At 35.9% G+C, this 22,502-nt stretch overlaps 1 protein-coding gene across 1 annotated transcript; it reads right to left on the bottom strand.

The window, feature by feature from the left end:
• Window positions 1-1,871: 1,871 nt before the first annotated feature.
• LOC150109129 (uncharacterized) lies at window positions 1,872-20,516 on the bottom strand. Its single transcript, XM_090405779.1, has 2 exons — window positions 20,254-20,516; window positions 1,872-2,550 (listed from the first exon to the last, which is right to left on the bottom strand). Exons 1-2 carry the CDS (start codon window positions 20,387-20,389, stop codon window positions 2,177-2,179), a joined length of 510 nt encoding a protein of 169 aa, XP_090261905.1. The 5' UTR covers window positions 20,390-20,516; the 3' UTR covers window positions 1,872-2,176.
• Window positions 20,517-22,502: the final 1,986 nt, after the last annotated feature.

The raw sequence follows: 22,502 nt of genomic DNA, 5'->3' as shown, positions 1-22,502 counted from the left end.
GCATCTCTTGTTTCCAATCAGTACGATGTGCTGATTAGAAACAAGAGATACTTTTTGGAAATAAGATTGGATTCTAATCCCATTCTAATTCTCATTCCAATCGCTTTCTAGGTAGTAGATGGTTAGCGTTGCCTGCTAATGTGCTTGAAGTTTTTGGATTTTTTCAAAAAAAAAAAAAAAAAACCATGCAGGGTTTCCAGATGTCAGGATGGGATAGATTTTAGTCCAATCACAGAATAGACTTAAATCTAGTCCATTCTGTGATTTCTAGAGCACTACTAATTCACAACTTTTTGTCGGTGGAATGAAAACATGTTCATGATATTGTTAAAACAGGCTAGATAGGTAAGTCTTTCCGATTACTAATCTAATTTTTTTTAAAAAGTCATCCCATTTGTCAGGTCTATTTCTTAGATCAGACAAATATCTCAATTTGCTTGAAACGTTTTATGGGTCATTTATTCCAATGTCTACCTTGTTCTACCTCTTCTTACAGGTAGAAGAAGGTTTGTCAATGAGCACAAAATTTACTGTCTTTTCTGGAGATTGGTAATTTTATTCTATACTGAAACATCTACAAATGACATTTATTTTGATATTTTCATCAAAAATTCTGAAAAATATATTTTAAAAAATGGTTCTTTGCTCCTTCGTATATTGTGCTAAGTTCTGGAATGAATTCTTGCTGAACTGTTGCATGTAATATAATTAACACTCATTTATATATTTATTTCACAAAAAAAAAAGGTATGTTGCTTGAACAACGCATTTGTTCCCATTTAGAAAATGCTACTGAATTTCGTTTTATGTCATTCTATATTAAGCCTGTTAATTGTCATTCACTTTAGTGATATTTACTTGTAATGAAAGTTACTAGATTAAATTACTTAACTGAATTTTTTTTTCATTCTAGAAATTGTCAGGTTTTCCTTCTAAAAAGAACTAAAATATTGCGAACATTTAGTAAAAAGTTTAAAACAAATTTGCAATGCTCTTATATTTTGTAGAAGAGATGGATCACAATATTGGCGATTCCAATAATTTTGAGTATTTACGACTGATATACATTTTAAAAGTGGATCAGGGGTCGTAAAATATTCAGTTTTCACTTTAAGAGTGGCAGTAGTAAAATGATGATAATGTCACATTCTATACTACTTGTTTAGCAGAATTAGTAAGAAAAGTGCAAAATATAATTTTGCACTTTTCTTACTAATTACTTATACCAGTAGTATAAGTATGATAATACTTTTTACAATTGATAAGACTTCATGTTCGAGTAAATTCTTTAAGAGGGAAGTGAAGATCCCCCCCCCCCTCTCTCTCTCTCTCACACACACACCTCCTGAAGGGGAAAAAAGTTCAGGTGAAAGATGTTAGCAATAAACTTTAGAACTTTGAAGATAATATTTACATCTGTCTAAATCTAGATTTCATTTAAGCGATTCAGAAATTCTGGTTAAACCAAACAACTAAAGAATAGTTCAGATATTTGAAGGAGATTGGAACATCCTCCTTTCTGCGGTTTTGATCCAAGGTATAATATAGTTGCAGTGAATTAAAGAAAATTACGAAATATCTTTAAAAATTCGGAGTACAGAAGGTCATTTGAACTTAGTAATATACATGTGCTGCAATATTGAGTACAGATAAATCCTTAAGACTTCTAGTAGGTATTTGAGATTAACTAATACCCCTCCAGTCAATACATGCGGCTTAAAAAAGTACCACGCAATTTTCAAAAAATCCTTCAGAGTAAGATTTGCCAATTTTATACTGCCTGTTTATTATAAAATAAATTAGTTATTTAAATTATGTAATTTAAAAAAGCATTGAGGAACAATGTGAATGAGTAAGATTGCCTGCCATGCTTTTTTTTTTTTCGTTAATACACATTTATTCACATTTTTAAAAAAATATAAAAAGGCAACTAGCAAGTTTCGTTTTTAAATGAAACGTTGTACAGTGCTGCCATCTATACATAAAAACCATTACCATTTTAATAATAGAAGATTTTTTTACACACAAACACGAGTTTGGCTGGCTGGTATGTTGTGGGTATTGGCACATCAGCCAAATCGAAAAGAGGACCGAGTTGGTCCACATTACGACATTTTATGTATAATCAATATTTGGCTTTAGAGTTCAGGTTCTATACAAATCAGTCTGGAAAAAATCAGCCGCCAAATGGAGGAGGAAGGCGCAATCCTCTATCGCAACGTCTTGGACAACCATTCCCCCTTCTGCAACAGATTAATGGACAAACACAATCGTCATTTTGCTCACAGATTTCCAACTCCCGGTCAGGGTCATTCAAGAAATTGAAGGCCCTGGCGGCCTCAGTAGGAAGGTCAGTAAGAGTGGTGTTGTATGGTTCGATGGTATTGAATAGAGAATCGGTGGTGAAGTTGTCAGCCGTCTTATTTTCTATTCTGATAGTTGAAGCCATGGTACCAACTGGTGTACTAGTACCAGATGCTACAAAATAGTTACTTGTGCAGTCAGGCCATTGAGGTCTCTCATCTCGTGGTCGACGTGGACACAGAAGACCTAAAAGAAAAAAATAAAATAAATAAACATGCAAAGTTAACTTCTTCATGCAATTAACATGCTCTTAATGAACATTTGAATAAAATGACGACATTATGAATAGTTGCCTATGAAAAGACATCCCTATAACAGCTGCTCTGACTGAAGAATTTTGACATTTTTAAACTTTATGGATGTTTAGTTCCGGTTGGCATTAGGAATTTATCATTATGCACACTGATCGAATTTCTGTTGCACATCATTTTAAACAGTCTCTCAATACGTAGTGCAGCGGAAACAGTAATTTTTCTGCGCCATAATTCCGTAGTACTGCTTAATCAATCGAAGACTACAAAATTCCAGATATAACAGACTATTAAGACATGCTTGTTCAGATTTCTAGCGATGAGTGGAAACAAACTTTTGGAATTTTCTCGGATCATTTATTCACCCTTAGACTACACACATTTTTTTTTTTTTTTACTAGAAAGTAGTTGCGCTAGAAGGATGAATTCGAACTTTAATTCTTAATGGAATATACTGTTTTTTTATCATTTATTCAAAAGAATGGCCAATAATCTTTAAGAACTTTGGTCGCATATCTTGAATATTCTCATTCAAAATCCCAAGATTTGGAAAAGCTTCTCTACCTTGTCTCAGATTCCAATATTTTGCACAAAAAAACTAGCATTTTCGCAAAAACATACAAACCAACCATTGAATAAACGAACAGATAATGCATGCCTTAAACTCAGGATGCCTCTGTAGTACTGTATATCATACAATTCTTGATATACACTCAAGGGAGTATAAGGATACTCTTCATTTTCCTCGCAATTATCCCATTTCACTTGGGGTGGGCTTTTCTGGTCCATAATCGCCAGGATATTCTGTCCTGGATTGTTGATGTCTAAAACTGGAGAGTTTGGAGCTCTTTTACATAAGGGACATCCGTGTTACACGGGATCTACCATGTCCTCTCGGTTCCGTGCATACTTCCATTACCTTTGGCGTCATGTGATCTACAGGGATGTCTCATAACGTGTCCATACCATTTAAACCGATGCTCAGTTATTTTCACATAACACTTCGGATAGCGCTCTCCATTTGTTCCACATCGGCGTCGATGATGTCGTCCTTAGAGAGGATTGAGTCCAATATTTAAAGCTGTCAACCTTCTTGAGTAGAGCATCTTGAAGCTATGACGCCATTGTTAGTAGGGCCATTCAGAAAATCACAATACATATACTCGGATTCTCGATGTATCGTCTTCGAGATGTCGTCTTCCACTTATCTAACATCAACTGTAAGTTTGTCATTGCTCATCAGGACAATATTCCATAGGACAGGTCGTTGAATGTTTGCTGTTAAATAGTCCATGACTAAGCTAAACAGAAATGAGCTTTGCACCGATCCTTGATGCACTCAGCTTGATTTCTAATTCTTCGCTGGTTCCTGCTGGGCTTCTCGCTTTGGTTACGAGATTCCGGTACGTTTTTCAATTGGTTAATATAATATTCTTGGACTTTGTCATCTCGGTGCTTGCCATATTAATTTCCGTGGAATGTGATCAAAGGCCTTTCCTCGTAAAACGAGGTCAATAAATACTAGGTGCAGGGTCTTTAATATCCATGCCTTTCTAGGCAATTTCTTATGACATCAATTGAAGATTTTTGTGAGACAAAAATCCGCACTGATTTCCAGCTAGCTCCTAAAATGTCTGATGAAGCACTCGCTCCCATATTTTGAATGTGGGAGAGATGAGTTTTATAGTTCTAATTCTCACAATTTTTTTTATAGAACGGTACACAAAACAAGATACTGTGATAGTAATAATGTAAGCTTTTCAGGGTGTTTTAAGCTTTCAAGGTCTTTTAAGCATTTTTTTTTCTTAAAAGACACTTAACGATTCACTTTGGTCTGTCTTTCTCCGAGTGTAGTTGCCAACCATCTCTTTAATGTTCTTTACTCTCGCGATCTGTGTAATGAGCTATATATCCCGATTAACTCCCGAACTGTATATTCCACCTGTTATTAAAACTGCGCCTTTTTTTTTTTTTGTTTTTGAAAAATGCAATCCAGTTGTCGTAAAGAGGGATCGTTAGGAGAACACATCTTCAATTTTAGATCTCCATTCATATATCTAAAATTTCTTAGAGACATTATCTGAAGTTTAAACAAATGCAGTGCAGCATCATTAACAAAGGCATTCACCAATAGCTGAATGGTAACAAAATGTTCCGTCCAAGATGGGTTGAGTTCCTGATTAGGGGATTAAACTGCCCTTAGGCAATTTAATCCCCATTTCTCTGGTTAGGGAATTAAATTGCCTAAGGGCAATTTAAACCCCTAATCAGAGAAATGGCAAGCTAGCTGCATTAAATTGCCCTTGGGCAATTTAATGCAGCTATCTTGCCATTTCTCTGCCTCGTTCCTATAGAGGAAAGGATTTTATGCCTGTAGAACTACGCCCTCTGTCCAAAAATAAACCGAACTTTTCGAAAATAGAAGAAACTAGTGGCGCCACCTGTTGTATCTTTTTGTTGTCGAAAGCGGCACCCTTCGTTAGTGTTGTGTCAACTGTTTATGACATTTGTTTCATTAGAAGCCGAGTTAAGTGCCAAGAGTGACAGTGTGTTTGACGAACGGTCGGAAAATGAGTTTCAAACAGAGCGCTGCGATTGACTTGTGTTAAATTTGGTAAAAGTTTTACCGAAATGCATCAAATGCTTCAAAAGGCATACGGTGATGAATGATTATCCCGTACTCAAGTTTAAGAGTGGCTTAAGCGATTTCAAAGTGGTCGTGAGACGCTTGAGGACGACGAAAAGCCGGGCCGTCCAAAAATTGGACTGAGCGAAGTTAACATCCAAAAAGTGCGTGATTTCAAACCGAAATAGTCCGCGAGATTGATTGAAGATGAATTGGGTGCACAATATTTTGACCGAGAGTTTGGGCCTTCGTAAATTGAATTCGCGATTTGTTCCCCACAAGTTGACCGGTGACCAAAAAATGTAACAAATTGAACATTGCAAGGATATCATTAAAACTGTTCGTAAGGACTCAAACATCATTGAAACGATCGTTACTGGTGACAAAACGTGGTATTTTGAGTATGAGCCCGAAAGTGACAAAGCGCCAGAGTGGTGAGTGGAGACCACCAGAAGAGGGGCATCCGAAAAAATGTCGCTTGGAGAAGTCAAAAGTAAAGACAATGCTGATTTGCTTCCACGATTCCAAGGGCATTATCCACAAAGAATTCATTCCGCCTGGCCAAACGGTCAATGGTGAGTTTCATCTCGAAGTATTGAAGCGATTTATAGCGAGAATTCATCGCGTATGGCATGAATATCGTGACGACCGACCGTTCGTCAAAACACACTGTCACTATAACTCGACTTGTAATGAAACAAATATCATAAACAGTTGACAACACTAGTGAAGGTTGCCGCTTTCGACAACAAAAAGATACAACAGGTGGCTCCACTAGTTTCTTCTATTTTCGAAAAGTTCGGTTTCTTTTTGGACAGAGGGTGCATGTTCACGAAGCCGGTTTTCCTGTTCTGAAGGGGTAAAATCAGCGTTACCAGGAGAAAATCCTCACCTCCATATGAAACCGGCTAACTCACCATTTGACTGAAACGACCTGATAAATCTTTTTCGCGTTTGAGACGAGTTCGAAACAAATACTACTAATGATAAAACTACAAAAAGAGCGATGTTACTCGATTAAGGGTGTTTACTTCACTACTAAGTTGCATATAATGAGCACTGAAGTTGCAAAATTTGTCCAAGAGATGATTTAATCTTTACCTAAATCAAGAGTATTTCTGTGCACAAAAAATTCATTTTGTTCTAAAATGAACAACTTGATGTATTGTTCATTTTAGAACAAAATGAAATGTGAGCTTTAGTAAAGATAAAGAAATCTGAGTAAGGACAGACAGGATGATAAAAAGTTTTACTACAGCTTAATTGGTAAAAAACTCAAAAGCCTTTAACTTCCCAAAATGCGAACAGTTTACAAAGATATTTTGGATTGTTTTGTTTGCATGTACGATAAAACAAAGGGTGAGATGAATTGAAGATTAGCTGAAACTGCAAAAAAAGTTCAGGCCAGCTAAATATCAATGCAAGAAGAAACAATTCCTAATTTAGTCGTCACTTTTTACTTTACAACGTAACCATAGATTGTATTTATTAAACAAAATACTACTCGCTTTATATATTTCATATTTAACAATATTTCGATTTAGACAGTCCGATTTACTATGTTAATGTTTTGTTGTCATCCTATCACATCTTTTCAGACTTAAAAAAATAAGTAAAGCCAGTTTAAAATAAATCTCTTTCTCTGCGTATTACAGACAAAGAGCATTGTTTAGTGTAAACGCAAAGTCGCTAGTATAGTGTCCCAATTACACTAAACAGCCACGAGAACAGTAATTGTGTGTGTGTTCTCTGGCCAGTTTGCAGAACAAAACCTTGTCTCCACATGAACAATACTCGCCTTTAGTCGAAAAAGCTCTTATGAGCTAAAGGTTTCTCTTTAGACGAGAAAACTGAACAAGTGTGACACCAAGACTGAACTTTCAAGACACCAATTTGTAAAATTAAGTAAATACATGATGAAAGTTTAATATTGTCATTATGTACTACTGAACAGATGTCATTAGAGATTGACCTAAACTAGATCAAATCAGAAATGTCCGATAATATTACGTAGATACATGTTAGATTAAAAAAAAAAAAGTGAACTAACGTGCTCTTTGGCGGATGCACATTAACTATTGCACATATCATAATAGATAACTCAGATTCAAGCTCAGAAAACATGAGTTATGCAGCATCGCGTTTTATTATTATTATTATTATTATTATTTAGCGAGACGTGGAAATGCTCAACATTGGAATGCCCCACAGATTCAGAAATGACAGCTAAATTGATAAATAATCACTTTGAACGACGAGACATTGGGAGACAATTGAAAGAATTAAATACTCTAAATTTGACATTTTAAAAATTACGCCGCTTGTTAACTAGTGCTTTTCATAGATTTTGGCCGTTGGCAGTTGCCAAACTGCAAATAAGATACTTATAAGTAGTTGTACATTTAAGTATTTCAAAGGTGGTTCGAGGTTCATTCTGGTCTTTTGTTTCTGAGGGAAGCAAACCAGAGCGTACAATAGAAAACCAAAGTCCGATATCTAAACAAAAAAAAGTACTTAGTAATTGCAACTGATTAAGCGATACCCGTGCAACACGAGATTCATCCCCCACCCAACGAATAGGCTTTTGAATATTCACACTTAACTTATCTTCACTCTTTATTTTCCTCCGCATATTTATACACAAGACGTTACCAAATTATATAGTCTTATATTTAATTATTACTGGAAGATCAGTTGATATAAGTATTAAATATGTTCACGATACATGGGTATTGTGAACACCCCGTTGTTTCATTCTGTGCCACGAACTGCTGCTTGATGTTCAAATGCCTCCATGTGAGAAGGTCTTTTTCCGTACTCATTGCAGGTTTATTCTTACTCATTAGGAAAGAATCTCTTTATAAGGAAACAGGAAGGCAAGTCCGTTTCATGTAGATACGCACCGTATTTGCGCATTGTTTCTTGTCATAAGGAGAAACTAGCGGATCAACTAGCGTGATATTTTGTTGGAAATATGGTATCTTTGTTGCGAGCTAATTTTAACATTGATTAATAAGACATTTAACTATTCATAACTATCTTCAGAAAGTGTTGTTCAAAACATTTTTCACTGAAAGTGGCTAACACGCAAGAAATTCGTTTTTGAACAATGGAGAATTGCTCACAACTAGGTTTTGACATAGAAAATTACTTTTGACTGCATTATTTGTGATATATTCAAATAATTGTGAAGGCCGGAAGAGGAAGCAGTTTCACCTGTTCAGCCATGGAGGAAGAAACTACCCCAAAATTCACACAGCACTTCCGCTTGTGTCTAGAGCTCTACGTAATAGCATTGCAGCAGTAAAAGATCACGTGCTTTTACCACAAAGACCAATACCAGGAAATAACTATCAAGTTTATTTCTACAGTTCAGTTAGGTTTTGTTGTTTCAAACACGATAATCTACTTTCCAGAAGCGTGTTTAAATACAAATATTTGAATTTATTTTCATTCACTTATGTTGGCGGAATTCGCACTGCGTAAGGAGGCTCTGTGGCTCAGTTGGTAAACAGTTATCAACAGAGCGAAGACGGCAGAAACATCAAACACCAAGTCATACCACGGATATGCAATAGCATTCCTACAGAAATGCCTTCCACACAGAATAATCAGCACAATGCCAGAGATTCACGGAAGAGTTCCCAGAATGTTTACAGAGATATCCCTCCGCTACGTATTTGTAACAGAGCGCATCAACACTGAAACCTTAATAAGTCAAAAAACAAAAGCAACATACTACAAACTAAGCAGAACAACCATTCCCATACCACAACATAGAGAATTAAGAAGAGGACAAATCACACTCAGTCCGGTATTAAACAATATCTTCAAGCTCCCAATACATCCAAAGTATAAAACCTTCTTCTTTAAAGTACACCATGCCTGCCTACCAACCAAGATGTGGATAGTGGCTAAAGGTATACCCCTTGAAGGGCATACCTTTGCCAGGAACCGGAGACACTATACCACCTAATGTTATATTGCAAGGAAGCAGAAGTAACTTGGAAAGCCGTTAAAAGATGGCTTCCAGAAATCAAAGTAATCAATGAAGAAATGTTATTCTGGCTAAAAGGAAAACATATAAACAGGGTGCAAACAATTGTTCTAATCCTAACGATGTACGCAATTTGGGCTCACAGGTGCGACCAAGCGTATGGAAGGGAAGACAGTCCCGGAACAATATCGAAATTACATCACTACATCCAGGAGGAGATCACCAATTCGGTCCAGTCCAGAAGAATGGACACACATAACCTCCAACCTTACATCAGATGAACCCTCCAACCAACAACAGAACGATACCTTCATCACTCCTAGTGGAAATGGGGCAAATCGGAAGTAAATTCGGAAGGATACTAACTCTCCACCCCAGAGGAAACAGCACCTGAGTCACTTAGAACAGATCTCCGACCGCAGGAAAAAAAAAAGTGCTCTCCTACTTCATTGCATGCGAATGTTATTTCGCTGTACAGATGTATATATGATTTATCTTGTAGAATATATAGATTGCTAAATATATAATTATATATATGGTATGTAAATAGAATTAACTGTATATTAAAAAAAAAAAATTATATCTTAAATTATACCTAATTATACCTTAATTGATGTAATAGAGAAAATAATGTGTATGTAACTAACAGATGAGATTCCCTGTTTATAAGTAAAGGAAGTTAAGGCATTTTAAGAGAACAGTAATGTAACAACTACATTATAACATGATGATATAATATAAAATGAAACTTCGATTGAAATAATGGTATAACAAATGTATATATTGCATATAGAATTCATTATGATGTAAATAATTGCAAAAGTTTATAATAAAGTTGTATTTATTAAAAAAAAAAAAAAGTGGCTCAGTTGGTATTGACAGCGTCAACCAGCTGGAAGGATCTGGATTCGAAACTCCTAGCACGAAGAAGTTTTTTTTTTTTCTTCTTCTTTTTCTTTCTTCCTCCTAAAGACGGGATTAGCCAGTCTTATACGACGGTGGTGGCACCGTAATTTTACGGTACCACAACAATTAATTCCTGAAAACAGTCAAATTTGCTAGTAGAACAACTTGTATTATTATTAATACACTTACTTGAATAGCCTTAGTAGCAATTCTAAAAGTGAGTGTCCAGCAGTTCGGGCTCAAGTTATTCAGCGGACAGTACTGAATGGGTAATGTGGACTGCCAATTTAAACATCTCATTTAAGTTTTTACTTGTAATATTAAAAAAATAAAGAATATGCCTTAGTCGAGGATGGGGAAAAGAGTGACGCAATTATTACACCGAAACAAAATCTAAAATCACACTGAGATAATATTAAGATAAAAAAAAAATTAATCCACCCATTTTTGATTTATTTTAGTATCATTTTAAGAATAAAAAAGTTGTCAAAGATTAAAAACACATGTATACTTTAGGCATACAAAACTCTTTTTTTTCTTTAAAAAAAAGTCACCGTTTCGTTTTGGTTAGCAATTGCAAGATGACCAAAGCAGTTTGTCACATCTGTATTAATGAACTGTTGCAGTTTCTTTCCCCGTATCAAAAACAAAGTTTTTTCGCATGACAACTTCGTAAATATTCACGCGTCATCTAAATCATCCAGGAGGGAGGGGGGGGGGAGTAGATTTCGCAACAGCGATTTAAATTTTTGTGAAGGGAAGGAATTTTTTTTATCCTCCAGACGAAGTGTAGACAAACAGCGACTTGTTTCCTATTTGAGGACCCTTTATCTTCAACCACAGGCCTTCTCATTACCTTAAAGGATACTTTAATTATCTGGATATGGCAGCAGGTACGAAACTGCCATTAGTTAGCGTGAGCTCTGCTACAAAACAGAAGCTGATTAAGTAGCGATACAATATTGGATTGCTTATGCACAGTCGTTTGTTTTGAAATGAATAATAAGAGAAACACTTAAGAAAAATTTAAAGACTTGTAGTTGGTTTTCATTTACATGTACATAATGCAAGTTATTAGGATTTCCCATTTCGAATCCGTTGACTACATAATGTCTATTTCCCCTTGTATGACCTTGACTGACAGCGAATTAAACCTGTTTCTAACCACTCCCCATTAAAACACTGCGTATGTTCTAAATGGGAAAAAAAAGTTCCTAAACATATGTTTCAATGTCTTGAAAAGGTACTGTTGTTACAAAATCCGATGTTTATATTTTGTGTCTGTGTAGAACTGACTTATCATAGGGACAATCATGTGCACAAGAGCTGACTTGCTTTTTCCATAGGCATGCGCCATCCTGTACAACTATCATCTGTTATTTTTACCTTGAAGTATTTGATTACCAGTAGTTATGGTTACTTCTGCTGAAACAAGACCGGTTTTGTAGTGGGAAGGTTCCTACAGTTAAACAGGTGGAGTAGAACTAAAACTTGTTTGGGACAGTTTTTTTTCTTTTCAGAAAGGTACAAAAACAAAAAAAATTTCGGTTTTCTCTTCAGAATTCGTTTCGTTGCAGTATCACAACAACTCAACAGAACATTTACAAGATATGTTTAAATAACATGATAAATTTGATACTAAATCCACTGTTATATAGAAGGAAACGGTTGTTTAAAACAATGAAATAGGAATATCAGCAATACTTTTACAATGTGCAACAATTGTTGCAAACCCCATGAGTGCTTTTGTTAAACCATGTTTTAACATCAGGATCGTGCAAAACGGTAGCTGGGGAAACTGAACATGGGAAAAGAGCTCCAATATGAGCTTTTAGTTATTGCTGCTGCTGTTGTGTCAGAATAAGAACAACCACAAGAACAAGGAGAAGATCCTGTTTTAACAGGATAAAGTAGAACTCCCTAATGGAATGCAAGTGCTTATGACTCCTGAACGTCAACTTCTTATCTAATAGGACTACAAGATCCCTAGCTCGATCGGTTTCTTATTCAACCGACTGTGCAAATGCTTGTCAGTCACATTGCTGATTACCCTGCCTATCTTAGCATCATTAGGAAACAGCTCTTGTCAAATATATCCTAATGTCATTAATAACAAGATTGAACAACAGTGGACTAGTGACTGTGGTGCATCATTGGTCATTTTAAATCTTGGACACACTGGCATCCTCCCCCCCATACCACTTTAGACGTCTGTCAACCATCCTCTTATCCAAGACAAATTGGATTATAAACTATCTCATGTCCTCGACCTATGCAAATCTTTCATGCTGTATCCTGTCAAAATCCAAAAGTATCAGGGTGTAACCAGTCCCCTTATCTAACTGAACGGTAACATCATTATAGAATGTGAGCACGTTGCTCAAACAAGGGTTTCCCTTAATAAATCCCACGCTATTCACTGCAAAGTATAAATTTTTTCAACTCTATATGCGAGGTGTTTTAAAAAAACTTCCTAAAGACTTTACCATCACTGCAGAGATACTGATAGTAAATATTGCTATATCATTGAACCATCCTGGTGCCACGGGATTATCAAAACATCCTTTTCACTCTTATGGAATCTTCTGTGCTGAGAGCTCAATTTATACAGCTAGGTCATAAGGTAAGCCAGGAAATCCAGTTTTGCATACTGTAATAGGATCTCTGACAAGCTTCAGAATTTTCTAAACGAAATATATCGCTAAATTGTAAATATTTAATTTCAGTTGTTATACAAGAACTCATACCATTTATAAGACAAGGGATGCAGCTAGAATAATCTTCAATGCAGATGAGATTTTTTTTTTACTTGAAAAGAAATTGGGAAGTCACGTTTTGGTCAACAGAGACCAGTTGCTTCTTTCCAAGACAGTAACAGCAAGAATTTATCATGTAGCTGTGCCACATGATAAATTCTAAATGTTAACTAAAAAAACAGTTCTTACTGTATACTGAAATCTGATGGAGGATATTTAATTTGAGTTAAAACAAAATTGAATCCAATTACGAAGTTGCTTCGTGAAACGGATGAAATTGCATAAATTTAAAACGGCTTTTATGTGTATTAAGGAAAGTCAAATATTCTGAGTATTATCTTAGGATGAGAACTGTAGTTCGATTCGGGTGTGTTTAGTCACCTAAAGGCGGTGAAAAAAAAATAACACGGAATAAGAAATGCTAGAAAATGTACTAACCATAACGAGAAACTTAAGAGAAAATTTCCTGCGTCACAAAGTCGGTTATCAATGTCTGAGAAGAATTGAAGGGAAGCAGTGAACAATTTGAATAACTTTTATTTGAATGCTTGCGTCCAAAATAATATCCTGAACGTAATGCTCATGCTTGCATTGAGCAAACCCGAGTTTGATTACTGTCTAGGGCGGAAAAAAAAACTTTACTGTTGACGCTAATTTCCCCTCTCCGAAGTTACAATTTTTTCATCCTATAAATTAATTGATTAGCGTATGATGATACAGCTGCTGTGAGTCCCGTGTGGATTGTACGGCACCATCTTATGAAACTGAGATTAAGCTACTGATTATAATGCATTTTTTTGTCTGTCAATTGCGTGTGTTCTCCTGGCCGGTTTGCGTATTATGAGGGACGAAAAACCCGAGTTTCCAGAAACTCGGGTGAATTAACCCGATAACTCACCTTTAGTCGAAAGAGACCAGATAAAGATTCCTCACGTCATCGATAGGAATCGAACCCAGGTCTTTCTGACCAAAGGGCTTCGTCTATACTGACTGAGCTATGGAGGCGCTTTTCATCCTATAGAACAGAATAGAGAAGCCAATGGTGAAAAACACCGTATCATGAAACATGATTTGCTTCGGTTGTGGTTTATAATACTAAATTACGTTTTTGCATGAACGTGACCATTGATAAAGGAGCGAGGAGTTGAGTGCGCACTGCAGGTTTGAATGGAAAACATTTTCTATTAAGTATTGGCGCGTAAAAAATGTTTCTTAGACTTCTAAAATAGAAGTCTAAGAAACATTTTTAGAATTATAAAAATAGACATTTTGTAGCTGACATGAAGATTAACTGGCGGTGCATTTCAGTTCATAATTATCGCAGTCGGTTTGACTAAAAGAAATCTATCCAAGTTTGGCATGGAATTTAAAAATTCCGTAGACAGAATTCAAGTTTTTTTTTTGTTAGACTTATTCTGCAACTTTGCATATGTGCAAATATTTTGTATTATTTAAATTGTTGCAAATTAGTTGGTACTCATAAGTCGAATTTAAAAACTCAAGTCAGTAAATCCTTTTCTGGTATGAGCCAACCCAATCTCCTTTATTGGAGTTTGAAGTAACTAGAAAGAGTTTAGTATGTAGACGAACTTTTGCTTAATCACAACACTAATAGGTTAATACGCTTTTAGTCGGTGGGATGCCTAAAATAAAGGTTTTAGAATACTTGTAGACTATTCTTAAAAAACTTAAGGAAACAATTTCAATCTTCCTGTGATGGAAGAGACGTCTTAATTAGAAAGCATAGAAGTTGAAGGGGAATCCTAATGTAAGTAAAGGATCATTATTGATAATAAAGCAGGAAGAAAGTGCAACTTATGACAGATGAAGTAAGTTTCTCAGAAGTCGAGTCCGTATTACCTTTGTCGTCAAGGGCAAACAGAAAATTAGTATTCGTTTGACGTTAAATGCCGAAGACGTATAGGTTAAAATAAGAAGGCGAGTTTTAGCTACTTTCCCTTAGAAAGTAATTTTCCTGTTAGAGGAAGTTTTGGCACGTTACTCAAGATGAAAACTTGTTCTTTTAATCGATTAGTTCATCCGCAGCTGAGAGATGACTTTTGTAATTGAAAGATCCCACATTTAAAGCATTCAAAATCCCTTGCATTCCACTGCTTGACAAGTATTTATACAATTTTCCTTCATTAAGATTATGCACAGCGATTATTAATCTTAATCGGAAGCAACCCTTCAGATGTAATGGTTGGAATCGTGGAGTGCAAGTACTTGTTGAGTGCCGCTGCATTCTTCCTTATCTTTCAGACAACTTAGGAACAACTGCTGATTATCTGAGTCAATTCTCCATTTGAACTCAGACACTGAAGTCATGTGATTATTTTAGTACGAATTCATAGTAGTTGAAATCCAAAACATGCATTTCGAGTTCGTACGTTTAGAGTCATTCCACACCTTAAAAGCCTCGTATATGCCAGCAGAAGAAAGTTCAGGACGGTTTGAGTACGTCACTTTGCTCACTGCCTAGTAACCTTTTATTTCTTGTTTAGGAATTATATAATTATTTTACTTTATTTTTACTTGTATTGAACTGAAAGAATTGTTATTAGGAAAATGAATGCAAGTGTACTTTAATTCGGCTCTCATTTACATTATTTGCAGATCGGAGTTTATCATAGCAGAGTTCTAAGTAAGTTGGCTGGCCGAATCAATCGCGCACATTCGGGATTCTTACTTTCTTTAAAGCAAGTCCCAACAAAGTTTTGGAACTGCTCTGTGGATGAGAGGTTGGAAAGAGAAGCAAGTTAGAGAAGGTGGTTGCAGTTTGAATGGATATCCACTAGCTACGGCTCGTGTTCTCACAGGTTAAGTACTTGTAGGAATGATGTAGAAACTCAATGAGTAGTGCCCATGGAAACAAGCGTTTGCAAAAAAAGTTTAAGGCTGAAACTGATGGCCTGGTAAGAGTCATTTCGATAACTCCTGACAGATTCTATGAGTATCTTTATTCTTAGTTCATTTTCTAGTAGAGAAATAAATTAATAGACTTAATTCTAATAATTTGATTAAAAATATATCAATAAAATGAACGTCACTGTTGAGATTAGCATTCTATACAGTAAGGGCCAAAAGGATATATTGAAACTGTTATTCAAAGTTTTCTTCGAATAACAGTTGCTCCGTTCTTCTTCTTCCCCCCCCCTATAAAAATTATCTATTACAAAGTATGATTTATAACTTTAAGCATTCTTCCTAATGTTCGCAAATAATCTAGTTATGGTTAGACCCGTGGCGTAGAAAGAACTGTTGTCGCCCGGGGCTGTCCCTGAGTTTGCCGCCCCCTCTCAATACACACCAAAAATATTAAAAGTCAAAACGACGTATAGGGAAATAAATTAAAACACTATGTTTATTTTGAAGTAGAACTTTAATTTCAACATTCTAAAATGTTATTTTTCTTGCCTTTCTGTTAGCAAAATCATCGATAACATTGGCAAAGTCTATTTCATAGTAACGTAGGTAATTCTTAATCAAATTTTATTTAGAAAAACTCCTCACAACTAGCAACACTTACAGCAATTGTGTGGAAAAGTCGCAGTAATACTGCAATATTTGGAACTGAGTTCTCGAGACTGTATTTTAGAACTAACTGCAAAAGTTCAAAAAAGGTTCAAATTGCGTCCCGGGGCGGACATCCCCCTCCGCACCCCCTCCTCCCTATCTACGCCACTGGGTTAGACACTTTAGTCAAGTAAGAAGCGGGGGCGGGGAGTGTAAGCAGACAATTATGTCTGACATTTGAATGATGAACAAATGCCAGCTGATGCCATACAGCTGTTTCGATTTACGTGTTTTTTTTTCCTTATCGATGACTGGAATTGAAATGTGCAGCAGGATAGAATAAGTACAGTTTGAAAAGGTAAAGATAAATAAAAGCTACTAGTGTATCCCTCCGTCGCAGCCACGGATCTTTTAGGCGTTTTATTTCAAAGGGAGCGCCTGAAACTATTTGTAATAGTGGAATGAGTAGGCAATCCTGATATTTTCGGTTAACCTGCCATTAACTCATCTGAACACTATGCTTGAAAGTATTAAACACGCTATTTCCTTGTTAGTATTAAGTAATTTAGATATTAAAAAAAATACACCAAGCTGATAGAATTACTTCAGAAGTGAAACAGAATAACGACATTCAACACAGTAGAATCTTTAGCGCGAATAATGAGGTTCCTCTTAGGCTTTTGGATTTATGCCAACAGATTGCCTTTATTAACTAATGTTTATTAATTCTTGATTTCCAAGTTTCGCATATATTGAGAAACGCTTCAGGACAAGCAAAAGCATATTACATATGAGGAAAATACAATCAATTGTAAAAGAAGAAATGGTTGATTAGTTCAATCAAGTGTACGTTTAATATGTTCGATGTTCTCGTGATTTCTAATAGGCGTATCCATACAAGTGTGTGGTTTGACGTTTATTATTACGTGACACCTCCAAGGACTCACCACAGTTCACCGTCTGATACTTAATTCTCAGATTACACAACGCCATCTACCACCCACCACCAACAATAGTATATTTTCTGTAAATTGCGTGTGTTCTCATGGCCGTTTTGCCCGTGTGTAGGATGAAAAACCCGAAACCTCCGAATGAGATCGGCTAACTCACCATCAACTGAAAAACTTTCTACATTCTTGTTGCTGCGAGAATCGAAATCAGGTCTTTTCCTATCGAAGGGCGCAATGTCCAATTGTTTTTTCCAATTGCGCTACACAGGCGCTGCATATACAGTATATTCATGAGGATAGAAAGAATGGGGGATTATTGCCAATAACTGCAGAGGAGTTAAATTCAACCAGAGATCCTGAGTAGTCTTGGTAGAGTAAACAACATCGACAGTGAGTACGAGGCTGTCTGTTTTGTGCGAGAAATTTGATGCAAAATAAGTTCTTGGTTGTGTAGCATTTCGCAGCCTTCCTTAACTTGGCGGATGTAACTGTTGTAGACTATTTCGATTAGTTGTTAGAGTAGTGTGACCTTCATGTGGAATGCCATATTTCTGATGTACTCTGCCATGTGGATCTCTCCAGAGCGGCCTATTTGTCCCAAGTAGTAGATAGTGCAAAAGCAGAAGATTTTGTAGTTGCCATTTTAAGCGGAGAATGTGGTCGTTTAGGAGAAAGTAAACAGCTTGTTTAAAAATCAACACAAAATGCCAGGCAGCTCCAGAAACCGATATTATAGAAGGGGGGGGGGGAATTTTCTAGAGGAAAAAAAAGGTTTCCCAAGATGAAACATTAGCACATCGGTGGCGAATTATTCAGATGGCGTACAATTAACATAATAATTTGTATGAAGTAAGTGACTTCGGGAAAGCAGAAAAAAAGTATTGTACTGTCATTGTAATATTAACAGAACAGTTAATAGTTTAGTCGGTAGAGCTGAAATAGAATTATTCATTGCAAGTGTTTTTCGTGAAGAGAATTATCCCATAAAGCCGCTGTGGAATTATTAGAAATATCATTTCGAGAAACGAAAATGCTATTTTTTTTGTTGTTGTTGTTGTTGGTATTAGCAGCAGAACATTGACGACACAAATCAGTATGTATTGTCTTACGTAAAAGTTTTCACATTAATGGCGTTGTATTAATGTGAGAACTTTTTTTTTTTTTTACAAAAAAGGTCAAGGCGAGTCTTGCAGTTTGTTTCCTAACAGGGTTCAGGAAATTTGTGGTCCTTGAAGGTTAACAGCGGTTAATGAAAATTTCAAGCATCGGTAAATACGCAGCGAATTGAACAGAACTTGTGTAGCGACATTTCTCTTCAGCTGGAAATGGTGAGTGTTGAAATTCCTTTTAGAACGCAAGGAACCATTAAGGACTACATGAAGGTGAGTTAGAAGGCAGGATTTCTCTCCTATAAGCAAAATATTTTTTTTTCATCTCGAAATCCAACTGGTTCCAGAATCCATACTTGCTTTGACAGCATTTCCACCCACCTGTTCATTGAATTGCTGAAGTGACTTAGTGCTATCAATCTCTGTTTTAAATTTACTGGCGTTCATTTTAAGAAACTTAAACGAATACTGACGAGAGAGAGTTGAATAACAAACCAGCAATAGAAATGTCTTAGTTACTCTAGGCAACTAAGACGTTAGAATACCATGTCAGTCATTTGCGTCAGACTGATTGACTTGTTTACAGGGTGAAAAAAAATTGACATTTCAGAACTACTCATAGAGAACAAAGTTCCTTCATCAGAGAGGAACAAAAACAGGTCTTGAAATATTTTCATTTGAAAAAATCGATTATATTTTCTTGTATAGGAAAGTGTAATAATTTTCTACGATGTTTATATTTCTGAGTTGACTCAGATATAACATAAGGTTAAGTTCGCATTAAGCAAGCATCGATGAAGAAATTGTAAAATCTACTGTTCCTTCTTCAGCAAATTGCTGAAAGTACTACTCCATGTTCTTCATTTAGCTGTTTTCTGGAACATTTTTCTTTAAACAGAACGATGCCTTCGGCAGTACTCACTACTTGGAGAAGCCCTGCTCTCACCTCTACTTAAAATCGTGCTTATGGTGTGTTCGACCACCCGGGATATCATTGTCCGTGTCTTTTTTGCTGAACAAGGGCTTCACTTCTCGACTAGAATCTTCCTATTGAAACCAGATTTAAATTTAAAAACACGCCTCGATTTTAGCTATCTCATCTTTCAGTTTTAAAAAAAGTCGCTCAAAATGGTTCTGATTTGAACCACCCATAATAATGTACAGAATGAAGTTATTGGAGAATGTTTACCCCTAAATTTTCAATTCTCCCAGCTAATCTCGTAATAAAAAGGTTAATACATTACCTTAACACATTATAGCCGTTTACGTTTGGTTTAAACAAGCTTGCGAGGACTTCCTCCAAACTTATATACTTAAGATAGCGAAATAATGATCTAATATCCCACGGATATGAGCTTATTAGTTGGAAAAACTGTTGCACAACATTCATTACACTCTCATAAGATAAGTTAATATACAGAAATACTTTCCAGCTGCGCCTATCATTTTATGTAAATATTTGAACAATTTCTTGCACTGCTTCAATTGTTTATTAGTCCTGCTCTGACAATGCTAATTAAAATGAGTAGAAAAACCGAAAAAGCGGCATTAAAAACACTTTGGCGAAGTCGGAGGATTATGCTTCGATTAAATTTATAGTAGTTACCCGTTTCTTTTTATGTGCATTTATTTTTAAAGAAAGGTATTAAATTATACCACAAGTTTTGCTCTTGAACGCTTTTTTTTTTTTTAAAGAAATCTCATAGCTACTTTCAGTGCGTAAAGGTAGGCAGAAAACTTAAGTTGACATTTCTGTTGAGACAAAACGTCTAACTTACCTGTTCTCCAAGGACACTGTGGACACACGGAAGTGCCGGCGATGACAAAACACTTCGATTTCTTTCCCATTTGTGCTACATTCCCATGCAGAAAAAGCATGAAACAAACGGAGAGAAACGTCGCGGATACAAACATGTTCTTTGCTCAGTCTGGTTTCAGAGTGCCGTTCCTGAACTCCGACACACCTTTTTATGAGCTCTGGAAACGACCGGATACGAACGATAATGAGAGAATGCTTTCGGGGAAGTGACTTTTTATCTCTGAGTCAGCAACGCGCTTGCATCGGAGGCGGATACGGCGGAGGACAGAAGAAAGGGATGAAGAAAGTGGCAGTGGTGCAAACGATACCCTCGTGGTACGTAACGCATAGAACGATGCCGTAATCACCTGAGCGCTCCCACTGTCACGTGCGACTAGAGTCCGCGATATTTTGTTATTAATTATCATCAACAACATCCTCACTTCCCGGAAATTCCGGAAATACTCGAAGCTCGTCACTCGCCCAGGTCAACCAGATCAAATTGAACTGTTTTCAACTCTCCCCTCCACCCCCTAAGGGAACATTGTTTTGCTAGGCACGTGTACGACTTTGGTTTCTGTTCGTGGTTATTGTGGCAGCACACGATTAACCTAAAAGTCAGTGTTTTCTCTTTCATAGCACTGTTCCTCCCTTAGCAAAAGGGGGAAGAGAAACAGTAATTAGAATACCCGATTGAGCATAGTCGCCAACTGAGAATCATTTCTTCAATCAACATTTTTGTCAAACTAGTTTAATGTGAAATACTTGATGCTTTTTAACTTGTGAACTCCTGGATGTACCAGGAGGAACTAGGATTTCTAAATATGAGGTATTTTGTATCAAAATAATTGCTACTCAATAGTTTTACACGCTTGCAATCGGCACAGATTAACTTGTAGTAATGAATGTGTCCAATTAGCTTCTATCGTGCATGAGTTACGCTCTGCTAATGCTACAGTTCCAAAAATGCACATTTTCTTTAAGCTTATGTAAAAGGAATTTTTAGTCTGCCAGACCATTCCACTTTAATCTTGTAAAAGAAGTATAACACTTTTAGATCGCTGAAGTAATTGACATCAGTATATTAAAAGCAATTTCCAGTGTTTTAATATTCTTAGATTGTTGAACTCTAAATGAATAGGAACGATGATTTTTCCATTACGTGAACATTTGTGTTTTGATTAGTTGAAAGTAAAGATTAAATACTTCCATATAAAGTAACACTATTTGCTTTCATAGTTGTATGCAATGAGATTTTAACGTGTTAGTTATTGTTGAATTAAAATCTGAAGTCCGTTAACATATTTATATCTAAAATTTATATCTGAAATTTATATCTGGATTTATATCTGAAATCGTTCTTAAGGAATCAAGGTGATCAACTTTTAATAAATTTCTTCCAATAAATGCAAAAGGTTGATTTTTTTTCTTTCTATAATCATCTTTTTTTGTTGTTGTTGTTCCTCTTAAATATCAAGAAATGTTTGATATTGGAAAGGAAAGTTAGCAGCGAAAAGAGAGTAGGAAGACGGAAGAATAACATAATTGGGAATCTCGATGTTCTTTCTTATTTGGGGTCCCGTTTGTGTCACTTTACAAAAAACATTTTATGAATTAAAAGATTTGATAATCATAAAGGAACAGTTGTGTTTATATATAACCACACAAGGAAAAACATAATAAAACTATTGATGGATCAATGGAGATATTATCTAACAGAACATCGATTAAAAAAATGGAAAATAATTTATAGGAGAAATCCCCGCCCCCCACACACACATGCATCGTGTCTAAATCGGTTGTAGCCCTTTACTAAAAAGTTAGTATATGACTGTATGTGATATAACTTAAGGATTATGCCGGGAATCTTTTTCACTCTGAAGAACTGAAAGTGTCGGCAGAGTTCTTCTTAGAAGAAAGGCAAAAATATTTTCTTTTGCAAATCAAGTGAACTTCAAATACCAGAAGAGTTCGTAGTGGAAGTGCTGAGCGAAAAAGAAATGTTCTTTTCCACTCAGATGATTCTGAAATTGTTTGGGAATAAACCTTTGAACAACAGATGTTTAAAAATGATCCTGCGAGACCTTTTGATAAATAAGTCACCTTGGATGGACTTTTCAGATTAAAGTTTTGTAGATTAGATCGTACGCTGACCTAGATATGTGTGAATTATCAATGCAATTGTTCTAGTTATTTTCTAAGTTGCGCAGTTCTTTCTTTAATCTAATC

The sequence above is a fragment of the Typopeltis vanoorti genome, chromosome 2 (assembly GCF_054136105.1).
Source record: "Typopeltis vanoorti isolate ZY-2024b chromosome 2, IOZ_Tvanoo_1.0, whole genome shotgun sequence".
Taxonomy (NCBI): Eukaryota; Metazoa; Arthropoda; class Arachnida; order Uropygi; family Thelyphonidae; genus Typopeltis; species Typopeltis vanoorti.
Note: the sequence above shows the minus strand (reverse complement) of the source record. Positions and strands in the feature narration are given on the sequence as shown.